General features: G+C 63.7%; 2 protein-coding genes across 8 annotated transcripts; one reads left to right on the top strand and one right to left on the bottom strand.

Moving 5' to 3' along the window:
• Positions 1–369: 369 nt before the first annotated feature.
• On the bottom strand, positions 370–8,997 carry PATL1 (PAT1 homolog 1, processing body mRNA decay factor). Of its 5 annotated transcripts, none has more exons than XM_042022630.1 (19): positions 8,755–8,997; positions 7,398–7,509; positions 7,099–7,310; positions 6,942–7,019; positions 6,172–6,366; positions 5,982–6,083; positions 5,715–5,804; positions 5,368–5,579; positions 5,200–5,289; positions 4,887–5,070; positions 3,755–3,878; positions 3,569–3,666; positions 3,427–3,486; positions 3,152–3,300; positions 2,688–2,847; positions 2,390–2,539; positions 1,921–2,012; positions 1,607–1,756; positions 370–1,426 (listed from the first exon to the last, which is right to left on the bottom strand). In XM_042022630.1, exons 1-19 carry the CDS (start codon positions 8,995–8,997, stop codon positions 1,405–1,407), a joined length of 2,523 nt encoding a protein of 840 aa, XP_041878564.1. In that variant the 3' UTR covers positions 370–1,404. The 5 variants fall into 5 exon arrangements, with proteins under 5 accessions (XP_041878564.1, XP_041878565.1, XP_041878567.1 ...); XM_042022631.1 differs by having other exon boundaries at positions 6,942–7,016; XM_042022633.1 differs by lacking the exon at positions 8,755–8,997 and adding an exon at positions 7,977–8,078.
• Positions 8,998–9,063: 66 nt separating this feature from the next.
• On the top strand, positions 9,064–14,938 carry STX3 (syntaxin 3). 3 transcript variants are annotated; one of them, XM_042022637.1, is made up of 11 exons: positions 9,064–9,149; positions 10,532–10,609; positions 10,682–10,781; positions 10,865–10,939; positions 11,058–11,125; positions 11,601–11,709; positions 11,910–11,983; positions 12,082–12,216; positions 12,489–12,599; positions 14,302–14,402; positions 14,550–14,938. In XM_042022637.1, exons 1-10 carry the CDS (start codon positions 9,120–9,122, stop codon positions 14,377–14,379), a joined length of 858 nt encoding a protein of 285 aa, XP_041878571.1. In that variant the 5' UTR covers positions 9,064–9,119; the 3' UTR covers positions 14,380–14,402; positions 14,550–14,938. The 3 variants fall into 3 exon arrangements, with proteins under 3 accessions (XP_041878571.1, XP_041878570.1, XP_041878569.1); XM_042022636.1 differs by lacking the exons at positions 14,302–14,402; positions 14,550–14,938 and adding exons at positions 13,055–13,162; positions 13,656–13,736; XM_042022635.1 differs by lacking the exons at positions 14,302–14,402; positions 14,550–14,938 and adding an exon at positions 13,656–14,100.
• Positions 14,939–14,948: the final 10 nt, after the last annotated feature.

Genomic DNA, 14,948 nt, shown 5'->3' with positions numbered 1-14,948 from the left:
CGTCACTCAGCCCGCCTACGTCCGCGCCCCATTGGCGGCCAGGGCGCCAGCGGGGCGGTTCGCGCGTTACGATTGGCCGAGAACGGGATTCTCGCCCGTCAATCAGGCGTGGAGCCAATAGGCGGGGGCAGCGGCGCGCCGCGCGTGCTGACGCCGAGAGGTGAGTCACCCGCCAGCGATTGGCGGAGGGGCGGGGCTTCGCGCCAAGCGCGCTGCCATTGGCTGAGGCGTTGCCACGCCCCCTGCTCTCTGCCCCGGCTCTCCCGGGGTCGCAGGTTCGAGACCCGCGAGGGGACAGAGCGGGGACAAGGCGGGGACAGCGCGGGGTCGCGCAGGGGGCGGCTCGGGCCAGAGAAGGAGAGGCCAGGCTGGCAGCAGTATACAATTCATCTTTATTTACAATACCCTATAAAAATGTAAATTTAGAAACTTTATTGTCATTAACCAGAACCAAAAACTGGGAGGGAGGGGGGAGAAAAAAAAAAAAAAAGGAAATTAAAAAAAACAAAAAAACAAAACAAAAAAGCGGGAAAAAAGAAAGAGCAATAAAATAATAATAATAATAAATGAACTTTCCACTTGATCTGTCAGAGAAAAAGGACGGGGAAAGGGCCGGGAGCAGCGGAGGCAGGGCTGGTTAATGCCGGGAGGAATTCCGGGGTGTAAAATCCCTACATGTGCAAATCTCTTGGTTTTTTTTTTTTTTTTTTTTTTTTAAAAGCGGAAAAAAAAAAAAAAAAAAAAAAAAGGTAAAATTATCCCCCAACCACCACCACCACCTTCCCGAGGAGCAGCACAGCTGAATCCACCCGGATCTGATCCAGAGGGGACAGAGACCTGGCTGTGCCCCCCCACCCCGGAGCTGCTGGGGCTGATCCCGGGGGGGGCGGGTAGGGAAGGAGCCGAATTTTGGGAAGACGAGGTGAGTGTGCAAAACAGGTGTGTGAAGTGTGGGGAAGGGCGGGAAGCGGAGCTCAGTGCTTGTGGGAAGGGCTGGAGAAGGAGCAGGGAAGGAGCGGGAAGCCCCTGGCCATGGATCTGGAGCGAGGGGCTCCCTGCTTGCTGGGATCCTCAGTAGTGTGTGTGTGTGTGTGTGTGTGTGTGTGTGTGTGTGTGTGTGTGTTTGGGGGGGAAGCAGCAGTTTTTGGGGGTGCAGAGGGAGTCAGGGGGAAATTGGGAGCAGCAGGGAAAGGCAGCACGTTGTGGGAAAAGGGGGAGCAGCCAAACATCCCCCTCTTCCCGCTGATCCAGGGATTGGGGGGCCAGATGTGCCCCTTGTGCCAGGCCGGGCGTCGGGGGAGGTGTGGGGTGAACCGTGTGCCCTCTATCCATCCATCCATCTATCCTTCCTTCCTTCCATCCTTCCTCTGGAACATTCCGGTGGTGGCGAGGAGCCACGGAGATCTACCGGATCCCGTGCACTAAGCTGGAACCAGGCAGCAACGGTGGGGGGGATCAGAGGAATGCAGCGATTCGCCTCTCCCCAAGCTACTTTTCCTCACTCCAATCCTTCTCCAACTGCACCCCCACCTCTGGTTTCCCCTTTCTCCCAGTCCCACGGTGGGACACGGCCACATTCCCCTGGGAAAAGAGGGCTGGCACTTACTGCAATTTTGTCTCCAGCAGGTTCAGCTTCTGCTGGTCGACGTAGCGAGAGAAGAGGGAGATCAAGTTGGAGGGGATGGACACGGGCTTTGCCAAGGCTCCCTGAGGGATCCGCAGGAGCTCCCGGGTCGCCATCAGCATCAGCTCCGTCCTGCCGGAAAAACGGGAGAAAGGAGCAGTGAGAAGCGTGAGGGGGGCTGGGAGGGCAGGAGCTCCCCAGCTCCCCTTGGGGAAGGATTCTGGGAGCCTTCCCCAGGGGCTGGGAATGCGGTGACATTCCAGGCAGGAGCATCCCAGCCCGGGACAGGGACTCACCATTGGTTGTCCTGCATCAGCTCCGTGTTTGTGTCCGAGCTCTGCAATTCCTCCCCTCGGCTCAGGACCAGGTACAGCAGGGACAGACCGAACTGTGGGGACAGCGAGGGGATGGGTCACCTCTGAGGGGAATCCCCAACACTTCCCAGCCCTCCTGGGAATGCTGGCACAGGCGGGAGGATCCCTGGCTGCCTTTGCAGGAGGAAAAGGAAGAAAAGACCACGGACCACTCCCAGCCCAGGAGGGACTTAGAGGAGCAGCATTCCCACCCCAAATTCCAGCATTGGAGCATGGAGCACAAGTGGGACAGACCTGGAAGCTGCTGCCAGGCTGAAGCAGAGCCCAGGGCCACCTCAGACCGTTAATTAATGTGCCAGACACCCTGGTTAATTAGTGAGGGGAACACCCTGGCACTGAGAGGCTGCTGGGGCAATTCCCGAGGCTGGGAAGGGGTGGGGATGAGGAGCACCTTGTTTTGGAGCACAGCAGTGAGGTGCAGGTTGGTGGGAGCGGCGGCGCTCTGAGGTAGGTTTGTGAGCTGCTGCACAAGGCTGGTGACTGTTCCCAAGGGAAGGTGGTAGAGGACATGGGAAAAGGGCCTCAAGAGGCAGGGAAGCACCTGTGGAGAAAAGAGCACAGTTGGGAGCTCCACACGCTTCCCTGGTGTTGGAATTGCAAACCAGCTTCTCCCACACAGCCCCTGCCAGGAAAGGCAGGAACTGCCATCCCAAAGACACACGGAGCCCTCCCAGCCTCTGGAACCTCACCTCATCCTGAGCATCCTTCTTGATGAGGAAGGGCAGGTTCCTGGCCGTGGCCATGAGCACGTCGGCCGCTTGCTCCGGAGCCAGGAAGGGAAGGATCCGGGCCACCAGGCGTTTTCCTTTCCGGATGCACATGATCTGCATGAAGTGGTCATCGCTCAGCCTGAGGAGGAAAAAGGTGCCAACTCTGACCTGGGAGCATCCCAGGGTTATCCCATGGCTGGATCTGCCCCAGCACCAGGTGGAAAATACACCCATGCCTCGAAAAACATCCCTGAAGAGGGAAAAACTACACAGGAATGACATCCCTAGTCCTCAGCTCTGGCTGTTGGAGGGGATGGAAGTTGTGACAGCGAGGGTAAAATGGCAAAAAAAAAAAGTTACTTCAGCCTCCTGGAAGAGTCAAACATCCATGGAAAACTGGCTTCAGTGGTCCCAAAGTGCTGGAGCTCCCAAATCCCACTCACCTGTCCTGCCCAGGCGCCTTCCCCCTCAGATTGTCATACATGTCACAGATCTTCTGCTTCCTCTCTCCCATCAGGGCTGGCCGCTCCCCTTCCAGGCTCAGGAGGTAGCGGCGCTCGTAGTCCTCCACGTCCAGGAGGAGGCTGTACGTCTGCAGGGAGTGTGGATCACTCAGGGAATTATGGATCATTCAGGGAATCACGGAATGGGTCGGGTTGGCCCACCTTTTATCCCACCATGGACCTCTGAGGGTCGGGACAATCCCCCTCAAACTCACCTTCTCGATCGTGACGAGGGTCTGCCGCCTCTTATCCCGGACTTGCTTCTCCTTCGTCTCCTGCCGGGGAGGGAAGAGGGAGTCAGGGCCGTGGGAAGCAGCCACAGGGCTGTGTTGGAAGGGAGGAAGGCCAGGAACTCACGTCATCCTCGCTGCGGGACGTCACCACGGCGTCGATCATCTTCCGGGGGTTGTTGACGCTGGAGACGGTGAGTTTTCCCAGCGAGCCCTCAAACTGCACTGCAGGAAGGAGGGAGCAGGGAAGCCGAGGGATGAGTCCCCTCAATCCCAGGATAAAAGGAGCCCTGGGGCTGCTGGAGAGCTTTACCTGGCTTGTAGGTGTGCTCCAGCTTGGCCACCTGAGGGGTGATGAGTTTAGTGCGCTCCTTCTTGGGACCGTCACCGTGCACTTCCTCGGCTGCTGCCAACTTCTCCAGCTTCTGGAAGTAGTTCTGAGGCAGGGAGAGGAAAAGTTGAGAGCCTTCTCCCAAAAAAACCATTGGCCATCTCCCTCTCCTCAGCTCCACCATCTTCCCAACATCATCATTCAAGCCACAGCTGAGCCCATTCTCCTCTCCCATCCCTCAGGATGACACAGATCGAGGCTCCTCCTCAGCCCTCTCTCAGGACAATGACAAATCCACTCTCCCTGTGGGGTTCCCAGTTCTTCCCAGTACATCCCAGTTAGCCTGCCTTGCTCCACTGGCACCCTGCCAGGGCCTCCCCACCCAATCCACCCCCTTTCGCGACGGCAGAGCTCTGCTGACTCACATCCTGCACCAGTTCCTCTTCTCTACTGGGACCAGCTCACCCACACATCCCTAAAAACCTCTGCCAGCTCCAAAGGGGACAGTCCCAGCAGGCACAGCTCTCCTACCTCACTCAGCCTCCCAGTGTCCATCCCAGACATTTCCCTCTCTCTCTGGGGACCCTCAAATGGTCCCTCAGCCACCACCTTGCTCCACCTGCTCCAAACCCGGCTTTTCCCAGCACTGTCTGGCATTCCCTATTCCTGAACTGGAAAAAAGCAGGAGCAATCTCTCCCTATCCACCTTCCCTACTGCGCTCTTCGGATTCCCACAGGATCCATCACCACCATTCCCAGTCAGATCACAGTCAGCCTTTCCCTGCCCAAGGATCTCTCCTTAATTTTCCACGTAGCACCTTCCCCATTTTCCATTCCAGGGGTTTTATCCCGGCTCTGTCACGCTCCTGATGGAGAGGAGCTGCTCTCCTGTTATCCCAGACCTATTAATCCAGTGTCCCCTGATATCTCCTCACTTCTGGAAATCTCATCCAAGAAGAGGGAGTCAGCTCTTCCCAGCGATGCTGCTCCCACCCTGTCCCTTTGCCTTCCTCTTCCAGGGAGGAAAACAATCCATGGCATCTCTCTCTCTGGACTGACATCCCCTTCCCACCCAATACCCAACGGACAGAGGGCAGATCCTGCTCCCAAGTACCTGGTAATAATAATCATCCAGGTAGGGGTCAGTGCTCTGCAGCTGCATCATCTGGATCTTGGACACCCAGTCCTTTTCCCGCTGCAGCATGAGGTTGGCGTAGGGATCCTTACGGATTTGCTCCTGATGGCTGCTCCGGTGGCCCCCTCGGTCCCCCCCGGAGCCGTTGAGGCTCCGGTGCTGGCTGGCAGGAGAAGAAGGGCACCCGTGAGCACACCGGAGCTACAGGAAGGGACAGAGAGGGGGTACAGGTGACCCCGGAAGCAGGACACGTCCCCGTGCCACGCGGCCCCGTCCCTGTCCCCGCACTCACTTCCGGTTCTGCTGCTGCCGCTGGTGCAGGAGCCGGCGGTGCTGGGGGTGCAAATGCGTCGTGTCCGGCCGGAACATCTGGGGCTGCGGCCTGGGGAGAGCAGGAATTGTCAGGGATGGATGCAGGGAGCGGGCAGGACGCTGGGAAAGGGACAGGGACAGCACCGACCTCAGGTTCTGCAGGTGGGATCCGGGGCCCTGAGGGTGCGGCAGCTGCGAGGGGGGCGGGGCGGGGGGAGCCCCGAAAAAGGCACGGAACCCTCCGGCCGGGGACATCATCTGCCCAACTCTGCCCTGGAGCAGCTTGGGATTCACGGAGGGCAGCGGGCTCCCCACCAGCCCGGACACCCGGGCAAACTGGCTGGGGGACATTCGGCCGGCCTGGAGGGGCAGAGAGGACACCTGGAGTCAGCCAGGCAGGAAAAGGATCTGGGATGGCCAGCAAGAGCCATGGAGAGCCAAGTCCCAGAGCCACGCGGAGAGAAAGGTGGGATGAAGCACGGGAAGGGGCTTTACCTGGGCTCCTCCAAGCAGCTGGGCTCTCTGCAGGTGTGTGAGGACGGGAGAGACGCTGTGGGGGAACGGGTGGCCCAGGAGGGAGGAATTCTGGGGAGAGGGATGGCAAGAGGGAGCCCCGTCACACACCATGACTGGCAGACGGGACAAACCCCAGGAAGGCCAGGCTCCATGGAGCAGGGATGAGCCACAGGAACACGGAGAGGTTTTGGAGGGGACGGACTGGACATCAATCCCCAAAAACAGGGATGAGGGGAAGCTGGATACCGGAACATTGCAGAGGTGGTTGGGGGACATCCTCTCTCCATAGGGAGCGGGATAACGCTGCTGCATGGTAGCTCGGATGTGGACAGGCTTGGGACACAGGATCTGGGAGGAGGGGAGCAGCTCGGTCACTCCCCCTGGGAAGCCGCCTGCACCCCCGGGAGCGCTGGGAAGCTGGGACTCGAGGAGGTACCTGCTGGTTGAAGTTTGGGATGGCAGCCTGTTTGGGGGGGGTGCCGATGGGAACGGCCCGGACCGGGGGGCTCCCGATGACGGGGGACGAGGAGCGCCGGGGCAGCGCCCGCTCCGACGGATCCCGCTCCTCATCCCGAGCCTGCGGAGGCCTCTGGGGCAGGGCGTAATCCAGTACGGACACCGACGGCATCTCCTGCGGGAGGAACACCGCCCTGGAGTCACAGGCTGGGACAGGGAGGAGGCTCCTTGTCCCCCCTTCCTCCTGCCGGCTCTCCACGTCCCACTGCGCTTCCCTGGGCTCCCCACGCAACGCTGGGCGTTCCCAGAGCGCACGTGACTGCCAAGAGCATCCCGCTTGGGATAACGGGGCGTGGGGTGGGAATTCTGGGTCACCTCCCAGCCCGGCAGAACCAGGAGAGGATTGGGAGAGGGTTGGCCACGCAGCACTTCAAAGCCCGACTCTTAAGCAAACCACAACAACACGAAAATCCTCTGCCTCCAGGCACCAGCATTCCCAAATCCGGCTGGGAGCCCTGAAATCCCTCAGACATCACCAGGCATCCCAGATCAGCGACAGCTCCCCATCCCAGCCCTCCAGGGTCCGAGGGGGGACAAGAGGTGACGGCTACGAGGGTCTCCAACGAGCCACGGATGCAGCCAGAGGGAAGCGGGACACTCCACTATCCCAGGTACAGTTCATCCCACCCAGCTGGCTGCCACAGGGATTTGGGATCACCAGGGAAGAGCCCCCTGCCCTCAGCGCCCTACCTGAGCGAGGAGCGGTCCCCGGATGCGCCGCAGCACAGCCGAGCTGTCCCAGATGCTGGAATTCAGCCCTCCAGGCTGCTGGACAACACAAGGAGAGTCAGGACGGCGCTGTGGGATCCATCCCCACATCCCTCCGGATCCCCCAGCCCATTCCCACCTGCGGGGGATCCCTGGTGTGCACGGCCTGCATGATGGCCGGGTCCTCCAGCTCGCTGTCGATGACGAGCCGCGTCAGCCGCTCGGCCAGCGCGTCCTCGGGATCGCCCAGAACGTCCCCGTCGTTCCCTACGGGACCGTCCGGCTCCCGGCTCGACCCGGCCTTGTCCTCCAGCTCCGCCAGCCGCTCATGGGCCTCCTGCCAGTCGTCATCTGCCAGGAGGGGCACAGGGTGAGGGACGCAGGGCGGGGGGGATCTGGGGGGTCAGGGAGATCTAGGGGGGACACTCGGGCTCTCACCGACGGCCCCAGCACCGAAGGTGTCATCGTTGAACTGGTCGATATCTTCATCCTCCTCCCCCAGGGCCTGGAAGGCGTCTTCATCCTCGTCCAGCGGGCAGTCCTCCAGGGACTGGGACAGCCGGCAATGGGGTCAGCTCCCTTACACCTCACTGATGAACCCCCAATCCATTATACTATACAACAACCCCCCCCAGCCAGCGATACCTCCCCCAGCCCCACTGCCCGCCCACGGAAATCCCCCCAACCCATTATTCCTACACGGGGACTCCCCCAACCCGCTGGATCTCCCCAATGACCCCTCCATACCGGAAGAGTGACCCCTCCCGTTATACGCTCCCCCAGCCCGTTATAGGTCCCCAGTGCCCCCCCCAGACTCCTCCCGTCACCCCGGAGCCCCCTCCCAGTCCCTCAGACCCCCTCAGTTACCCCCCTCCCCAACTCATTTTACCTCCCCCGCCCAGTCCGTTATACCCCACCCCACCCCGTTACACCGCCCCGGTGCCTTCCGGGGCCGGTTCTCCCGCAGGCCCCGCAGGGCCCCGCCCGCCCTGGCCCCCCCGGCCCCTCCCCGCTCACCGGGTACCGGAACATGGCGGCGCCGGCGCCCCCCGCCCGCAGGCTCCGCGCCGCCCGACCAGGCCCCGGCCCCCGCCGCGCATGCGCCGCCGCGGGCGCAGCCGCATGACGTCATCCGCCGCCACCGCCCCGTGCCCCTCCCGCCGGCGCGCGGTGGGGCGGGGCTAACGCGGGCCGCGCCCCACCTCAGACCACGCCCCCTCCGTGAGGGCTTCTTAAAGGGGCAGCGTCCCTTTTTCTCCCGCCCACAGCGGTGACACCCGCGTGCCCCCCGCCGGCAGCCGTGCCGCCCAGTGCCACCCCACCCACAGACAATGTCACCCCATCCATAGCCCCAGCAGTGTCCGTCCAGCCCTGTCCCCAGCTGTATGCCATCCCCCGTCATGTCCCCCAGCCGCGTCTCCCCCAGCTGGGACCGCTGTCCCCAGTCACGACCCTCAGTCGTGTCCCCTAACTGCAGCCATGTCCTCAAGCTGTCCCCTATCCCTGCTCGTGTCCCCTGTCCCCCCGTCTGCCTCCTGTACCCGTAGCTGTGTCCCGTTCCCAGCTGTGTCCCCAGATGTGACCCTACCCACGGCCGAGCCGCGTCCCCTGAACCCCGCCACGTCCCCAGCTGTGACCCGCATCCATAGCTGTGTCCCCAGCTGCGTCCCCATCCACACCCCCTGTCCCCCCTCTGCGTCCCCGGCCGTGTTCCCTGTCCCCAGCCGTGTTCCCTGTCCCCAGCCGTCCTCCCGCCGCAGCCACACGTGGCAGGGAGGGGGTGACACGTCCTCACCGTGTGACCCCCGTGGGGGACCAGCTTCCTCATGGCCTCCGAGCCCACATCGTCCCCCACCTCTGCCACCCCCCGGGGGCTCCTGGGGCCACCCCCAGCTGCCGCCTCCGGCGGGTCCGGGTGTCCCAGGTGAAGGGGTGGCTCCACCTCGTCCCTCCCCTCGGCGCCTTCCTTGTGCCCGTCACTGGGGATTAGCGCAGGGACAGCCCCGGGCTTGGGGACAGGCACAGGGGACAGGGCCATCCGCCACCTCGCCTGGATGTAGGAGGCCTGGCCGAGCGGCGAGGACCGAGGGTGACACCCCCCATCCCTGCGCTGGGCGAGGACGGGGACCCCCCCGCGCCCCCCCAGCCCTTGGGGGCACCATGAAGGACCGGCTGGAGCAGCTCAAGGCGGTGAGGGACCCCCGGCGTGGCGAGGGGAGGACAGGGGACAGACACCCGCAGGGGGCCCCTCAGGAAAAGGGTGACACCGCGATGGGGGTCCTCGAGATCCCACCCCATGGTGGGTGAGGGCGTCACGGGGAGAGGGGACCCCAAAAACCAAGTCTGTGGCGGACAGGGACGTCATGGGGTGGATGTCACCGAAATGCCGCCCCACGGTGCGCGGGGGTGCCACGGGGATGGGGGGGACCTCAGGCCCCATCCCATGGTGGGTTGGGGTCTCGGGGACACCCCAGTCCATGGTGGGCGGGGACACCGGGCGTGGGTGGCACCGAGACCCCACCCCGCGGTGCGTGGGGGTGTCTCGGGGGTCACCCCGTGGCAGCTGGGCGACCCCGAGCCTCCCTCCAATGGGGGCGGCAGGTGGGAGGGACTGGGGGGGGTCATCCCCGTGCGGTTTGGGGGTACGGTGGGTGTCTTGGGGTGACGTGATGCCCCCAGCCAAATCCCGTCCCCCCCACGCCGTGGGGTGCAATGGGGGGACACCAGGGGGTATGGGGGGGTGTCCGTCCTGCGGGGGGACGGCAGTGAGTTTGGGGTGCCCGCACCCCATCCTGCACCCCACACTTCCCCACGTTCCCGCCACCAGCGCTGCTTCCTTCTCCCTTTTTCCCGCTCCGCCGTGGGGCCCCACTTCCCCCCTGTCCCCCTCTGCTCCCCAGCATCGGCTCCCCATGGATTTGGGGGGTCCCAGCAGGCCCCCAACTCGCGGCCGGGCCCCTAGCCGTGGCAGGGAGGCTTGGCAGGGATTTACCGGGATTATGGAGCCATCAGATAAAGCCCTCACGGGGGAGCGAAGGGATTAATTTTATTTTTACTCCAGCAGCAGGAGGAGGGGGGTGGGGAGTCCCAACCTGGGGTCTGTCCCCCTCCCCAGGACACCCCAACCACACCCCCGGGGTGCTGGTGCGGCTGAGGGGGTGAGGGGAGGCAGAGGGGCCGGGACTGGGTTTTGGGAAGGGCTGGATTTGGGAGCGTGTGGGTGAGGGCCTGGGCACGACACTAGGGTGTGGGGCACCAGCCACCTTTGTGCTCCCCAGGGCTGCCCCAGACCTGCCGTGGGGCCACGGTTGAGGACATAAACCCTGTCCCATCCCCATCCCATCGCTGTCCCTGTCCGCTCCCTCTGGCCAAGCCCAGCAATCCCTTAATTCCCGGCCTTGCTTGGCCAGATGTGAGCTGGGCTTGGCCCCCCCGGCTCTTCCCCGCTGCAGATGTCCCCTCCTGCGCCACCACATCCCCATGGCTACTCCCCCCGTGTCCCTGTCACCGCCGGGGGGCCCCCGGGGGGTGCTGGCAGGGCACAGGGTCCCCCGAGCGCTGTGTCCCAACAGAAGCAGGATGCAGACGATGAGGAGGAGCTGGAGATCGCCGTGGACAACACGGCGTTCATGGATGAGTTCTTCTCGGAGGTGAGGGAGGGCTGGGAGCAGGGCTGGGGGGGGCAGGGCTGCCTCCTAACCCCCCTCCCAAAATCCTCCCAGATCGAGGAGACCCGGCAGAACATCGACAAGATCTCGGAGAATGTGGAGGAAGCCAAGAAGCTCTACAGCATCATCCTCTCAGCCCCCATCCCAGAGCAGAGTGAGTGTCCCCACACCATCCCCTGCTCAGGGGGACCCTCCCTGGGGACATTCCCATGGTGGCTCACACCCGTGATCCCACAGAGACCAAAGATGACCTGGAGCAGCTGACGGCAGAGATCAAGAAAATGGCCAACAGCGTCCGTAACAAGCTGAAGAGTGAGTGGCCCTGTCCCTGCTGCCATGTCACGGGTGTCCCTGTCCCCCTGGGACGCTGGGATCACGGGGGCTGGCAGTGGGGAAGGTTCCTGAGGGGTTGGGGTCTGGCTCTCTCCAGGTATGGAGAGGAACATTGAGCAGGACGAGGCACGATCCTCCGCCGACCTCCGGATACGCAAGTCCCAGGTGAGCTCCGTTGCACATCTGGCATCCCCAGGTCCCACCCTGTCCCCCATGGTGACAAGGTGTCCCCAAGTCTCCCAACTCTATCCCCAGCAGCACCTTGTGATCCCAGGCTTCGTGTCCCTCTGCCCCGTCCCCAACACTCTGTGCTGTCCCCTCGTGCTGGGACGTGCCACATCCTGGGTCCCCTGGCTCTCACGCCACTGTCCCCTCTCCCAGCGCTTTGTCCTGTCCATCCTGGGATCAGGAACACGCCGTGCCCTGAGTGTCACTGGGCTGACTTCCCGTCCCCATCCCCAGCACCTCCTCTTGTCCCCTGGGCAGTGTCACACCTGTGTCCTCGCTCCTGTCCCCTGTGACAATGGGGACATGCCGTGCCTGGGGTGTTCCGTGTCCCCGTCCCCAGCACCGGGTCCAGTCCCCCTGGGGTGTCCCCATCCCCAAGTCCCTGTCCTCACGTCCCTGTCCGTGTCCCCAGCACTCGGTGCTGTCCCGCAAGTTCGTGGACGTCATGACCAAGTACAACGAGGCGCAGGTGGATTTCCGGGAGCGCAGCAAGGGCCGCATCCAGCGCCAGCTGGAAATCAGTGCGTGACCACGCCCCGCGGGAGGGGTGGGCGGGGCCTTGCAGCAAACCCCGCCCCTTTCATGGCGTGGGTGGGGTCAGTCCACCTAGACCCCACCCCTTGACCAAATTTGGTTAAGTGGGTGGGGCCAGGCTCACAGAGCCCACCCCTTAACCCGAACTGGGCGGGGCCTGTTCCCACCCCTTCCCACGTGCCCGCAGCCGGCAAGAACACGACGGACGAGGAGCTGGAGGAGATGCTGGAGAGCGGGAATCCCTCCATCTTCACCTCGGGGGTGAGCCCTGACACGGGAGGGTGGGGGACACCAGGGGACACGGGGCGGGGGGTGTCACAGGGCCAGGCCTCCCCGCTGACGTTGCCCTGTCCCTGCAGATCATGGACTCACAGATCTCGAAGCAGGCGCTGAGCGAGATCGAGGGGCGGCACAAGGACATCGTGCGCCTGGAGAGCAGCATCAAGGAGCTCCACGACATGTTTGTGGACATCGCCATGCTGGTGGAGAACCAGGTACGGGGGGACACGCAGGGACTCGGCTGTGGGGACACGGGGACAAGCAGGGACCTGGCTATGGGGTCACAGGGACCTGCATGAGACCACGGAGTGGCCCAGGGACCTGCCCAGGGGGATCCAGGCATGCAGCGATGTGGGGTGGGGTGGTGACCACTGCACGGAGACAATCCGGTGCCGGGGCCGGGCACGCCAGGTGGGTGGGTGCCAGCACCCCGGGGTGCTCTCAGTGTCCCCGCCCCCCGTCTCTGTGTCTCCCGGGTGCTCCGTAGGGAGCCATGATCGACCGCATTGAGAACAACATGGACCAGTCCGTCGGATTTGTGGAACGGGCCGTGGCCGACACCAAAAAGGCTGTGAAGTACCAAAGCGAGGCCAGGAGGGTGAGACAGACCGACGGCCCCCGTGTCCCCTCCACAGCCCCCAGTGTCCCCTCTGTAACCCCCAGTGTCCCCCTCTGGCCCTCAGAGTGCCTTCACATCTCACAGTGTTCCCGGCACCTCCCCCGTATCCTCCAGCAGCCCTGAGATCCCTTTATGTCCCTCAGTCACCTCCTGTCCCCCCTCAGCCACCCCTGATATCCCCCAGCTGACCCCAATAACTCCCACCTCCCCCCAGTGACCCCATGGGGGACTGGCAGCTCTGTTCCTCTCTGTCCCACTGCCACCCCTGAGCCCCCTCCCACCCTCAGGTGTGATGAGCTGCTGAGGGCTCAGCCCCTCCTGCCCCATCCCCAGGGCTCTGCAGCACCTCTGGCTCTTCAGGGCCCCTTGGTGCCCTCGTGTCCCCCCCACATGGGACAGGTGTCATCAGCCCCGACTTGCCCCTGTCCCCCCAGAAGCTGCTGATTTTGGTGGCAGTGGCCGTGCTCTTGCTGGGGACAGTTGCCCTCATCATTGGACTCTCGGTGGGGCTGAACATGAAATAGCCCCTGGGGCGGGGGTCTGTAAGTGTTGGGGGGCAGGGGACCCCCACTGTGGGGACACGGAGCCCTGGGGCATCCCAGTGTCATCTCCTGCTTGGGGGGCTCCAGTGCTTTGGGATTTGGGGCTGTCACAGGGCTGGGGGTGGGGGGTTCTGGGCTCGGCAATCTCGGGTCTGCAATGCTGGGGGTCTGCGTTTTTGGGGGTCTGCAGAGTTTGGGGGTCCATGGTGCTCTGGGGTCTGTGTTTTTTGGGGGTCTGCAGTGCTCGGGCGTCTGTGATGTTCGGGGGTCTCTGGTGCTCAAGGGTCTGCGCTGTTTGGGGTCCGCATTTTTTGGGGTCTGCAGTGCTTGAGGGTCTGTGTTGCTCGAGGCTCTGCGTTGCTTGCGGGTCCGTGTTGCTCAAGGCCCTGGATTTTGGCTCTTCGCCACATCCGCCATCCCTGCTCCCTCCTTCCCGCGGCAGTCCCGGTCCCCTTCCCCGCCGGCTCTTCCAGCTCCCCTTTCCCTCCTCCAGACGCTCCCGACCATCCCAGCGATGTCACCTCCCGGCGGGACCCTCCCCGGCACCGATCCTGGACCCCTCCTCTCCCTGCTTCTCCTGGACCTGCTGCTCCCAGCCCTCCGTGTCCCAGCTCCCGCCGCGGGCTCCAGCACCGCCCGTCCTGCTGCTCCCTGGGATCTGCCCCCGCGTCCCCTCCAGCCACAGCCCTGGCAAGGGGGTGACAAGGACACAAATCCGAGGGCTGGACGCTCACCCACGCGGGCATCCCGCTGGAATGAGGGCGGGAATAGGGACAGGACACGGCGTTTGGTGGCACCAGCGTGGTTTGCTGTCACCGTGCTGTGACAGACGGAGCTGTCGGGGGTCCCCATCCCCTCTTGGATTTGATGTCCGGGCGGGAGGATGTGTTGATCGTGGATATTTAATTCCCGTTGGAATAAAATCCCGCTGATCCCGCCCCGTGCCTCCTCTCCGTGCCGGCACCGGCAACACCCAAAGCCACCGGCGCTGCTCCGGTTCGGCTCCTGCTGTCCGGGGATTTGGGAGCTGGACCGGCCCCGTTTCCCGGTGCTGAAGGACACCCTCCCCAGCCCATCCCCTTCCCCTGTCCCCCTCCCCAGCCGTGTCCCTGCCTCACAGTCCCTGTCTCCCCGAGCAGAAGAAGATCCTGATCATGTTGTGCTGCATCATCCTCGCCATCATCCTGGCAGCCAGCATCGGGAGCATCTTCGCCTGAGCCCCCCGCCCGCTGCCCTCCAGGTGACAGGGACAGGGCTGGGGGTGGCACGGGGGGTCCCTGGTGCCCCCCAATGCCAGGGAGCGGGTTCGGGCTGCCACGCTGGGAAGGGACGGGGATGGTGCCACGTCCCCTTCCTGAGTGTCACCTCATCTTCCTCCCTGTCACAGGTGGCCTTTCCCCCCTCCTGTCCCCTGCCTGGATGATCCATCGGAGAGACCCCGGCCATGCCCTGATCCCCGGAGCCCCGAGGACATCCCACGTGTCCCTGGAGGAGTGGAGCCCACCCGCCGCGCTCCCCCCTCCCCTCCCAGCGCCAAGGTCCCCTCACTCCTCCTCCTCTTCCTCCTCCACTCAGGTGACAGTCGGTGGCCGCTGTGACAAGCAGCCCCTCCTCGGTGGCACAGAGCGGCCGGGGGGGCTGTGTCCCTCTCGGGGGGGGGACACAGGGCTCTGCCTTGCCGGGGCAGCCGGAGGAGCCTCTCCCTGTGCTTGGTGCTCCTTGGATGTGCAGCCACCCATGCTGGAGCCTTCCTCCTCAATAAAGAGCTCACCCACACTCTGCCTCG

Source organism: Corvus kubaryi, unplaced genomic scaffold, assembly GCF_017639235.1.
Source record: "Corvus kubaryi isolate FWS band 111438036 unplaced genomic scaffold, C.kubaryi_AGA036_p1.0 37219, whole genome shotgun sequence".
Lineage (NCBI taxonomy): Eukaryota > Metazoa > Chordata > Aves > Passeriformes > Corvidae > Corvus > Corvus kubaryi.
Note: the sequence above shows the minus strand (reverse complement) of the source record. Positions and strands in the feature narration are given on the sequence as shown.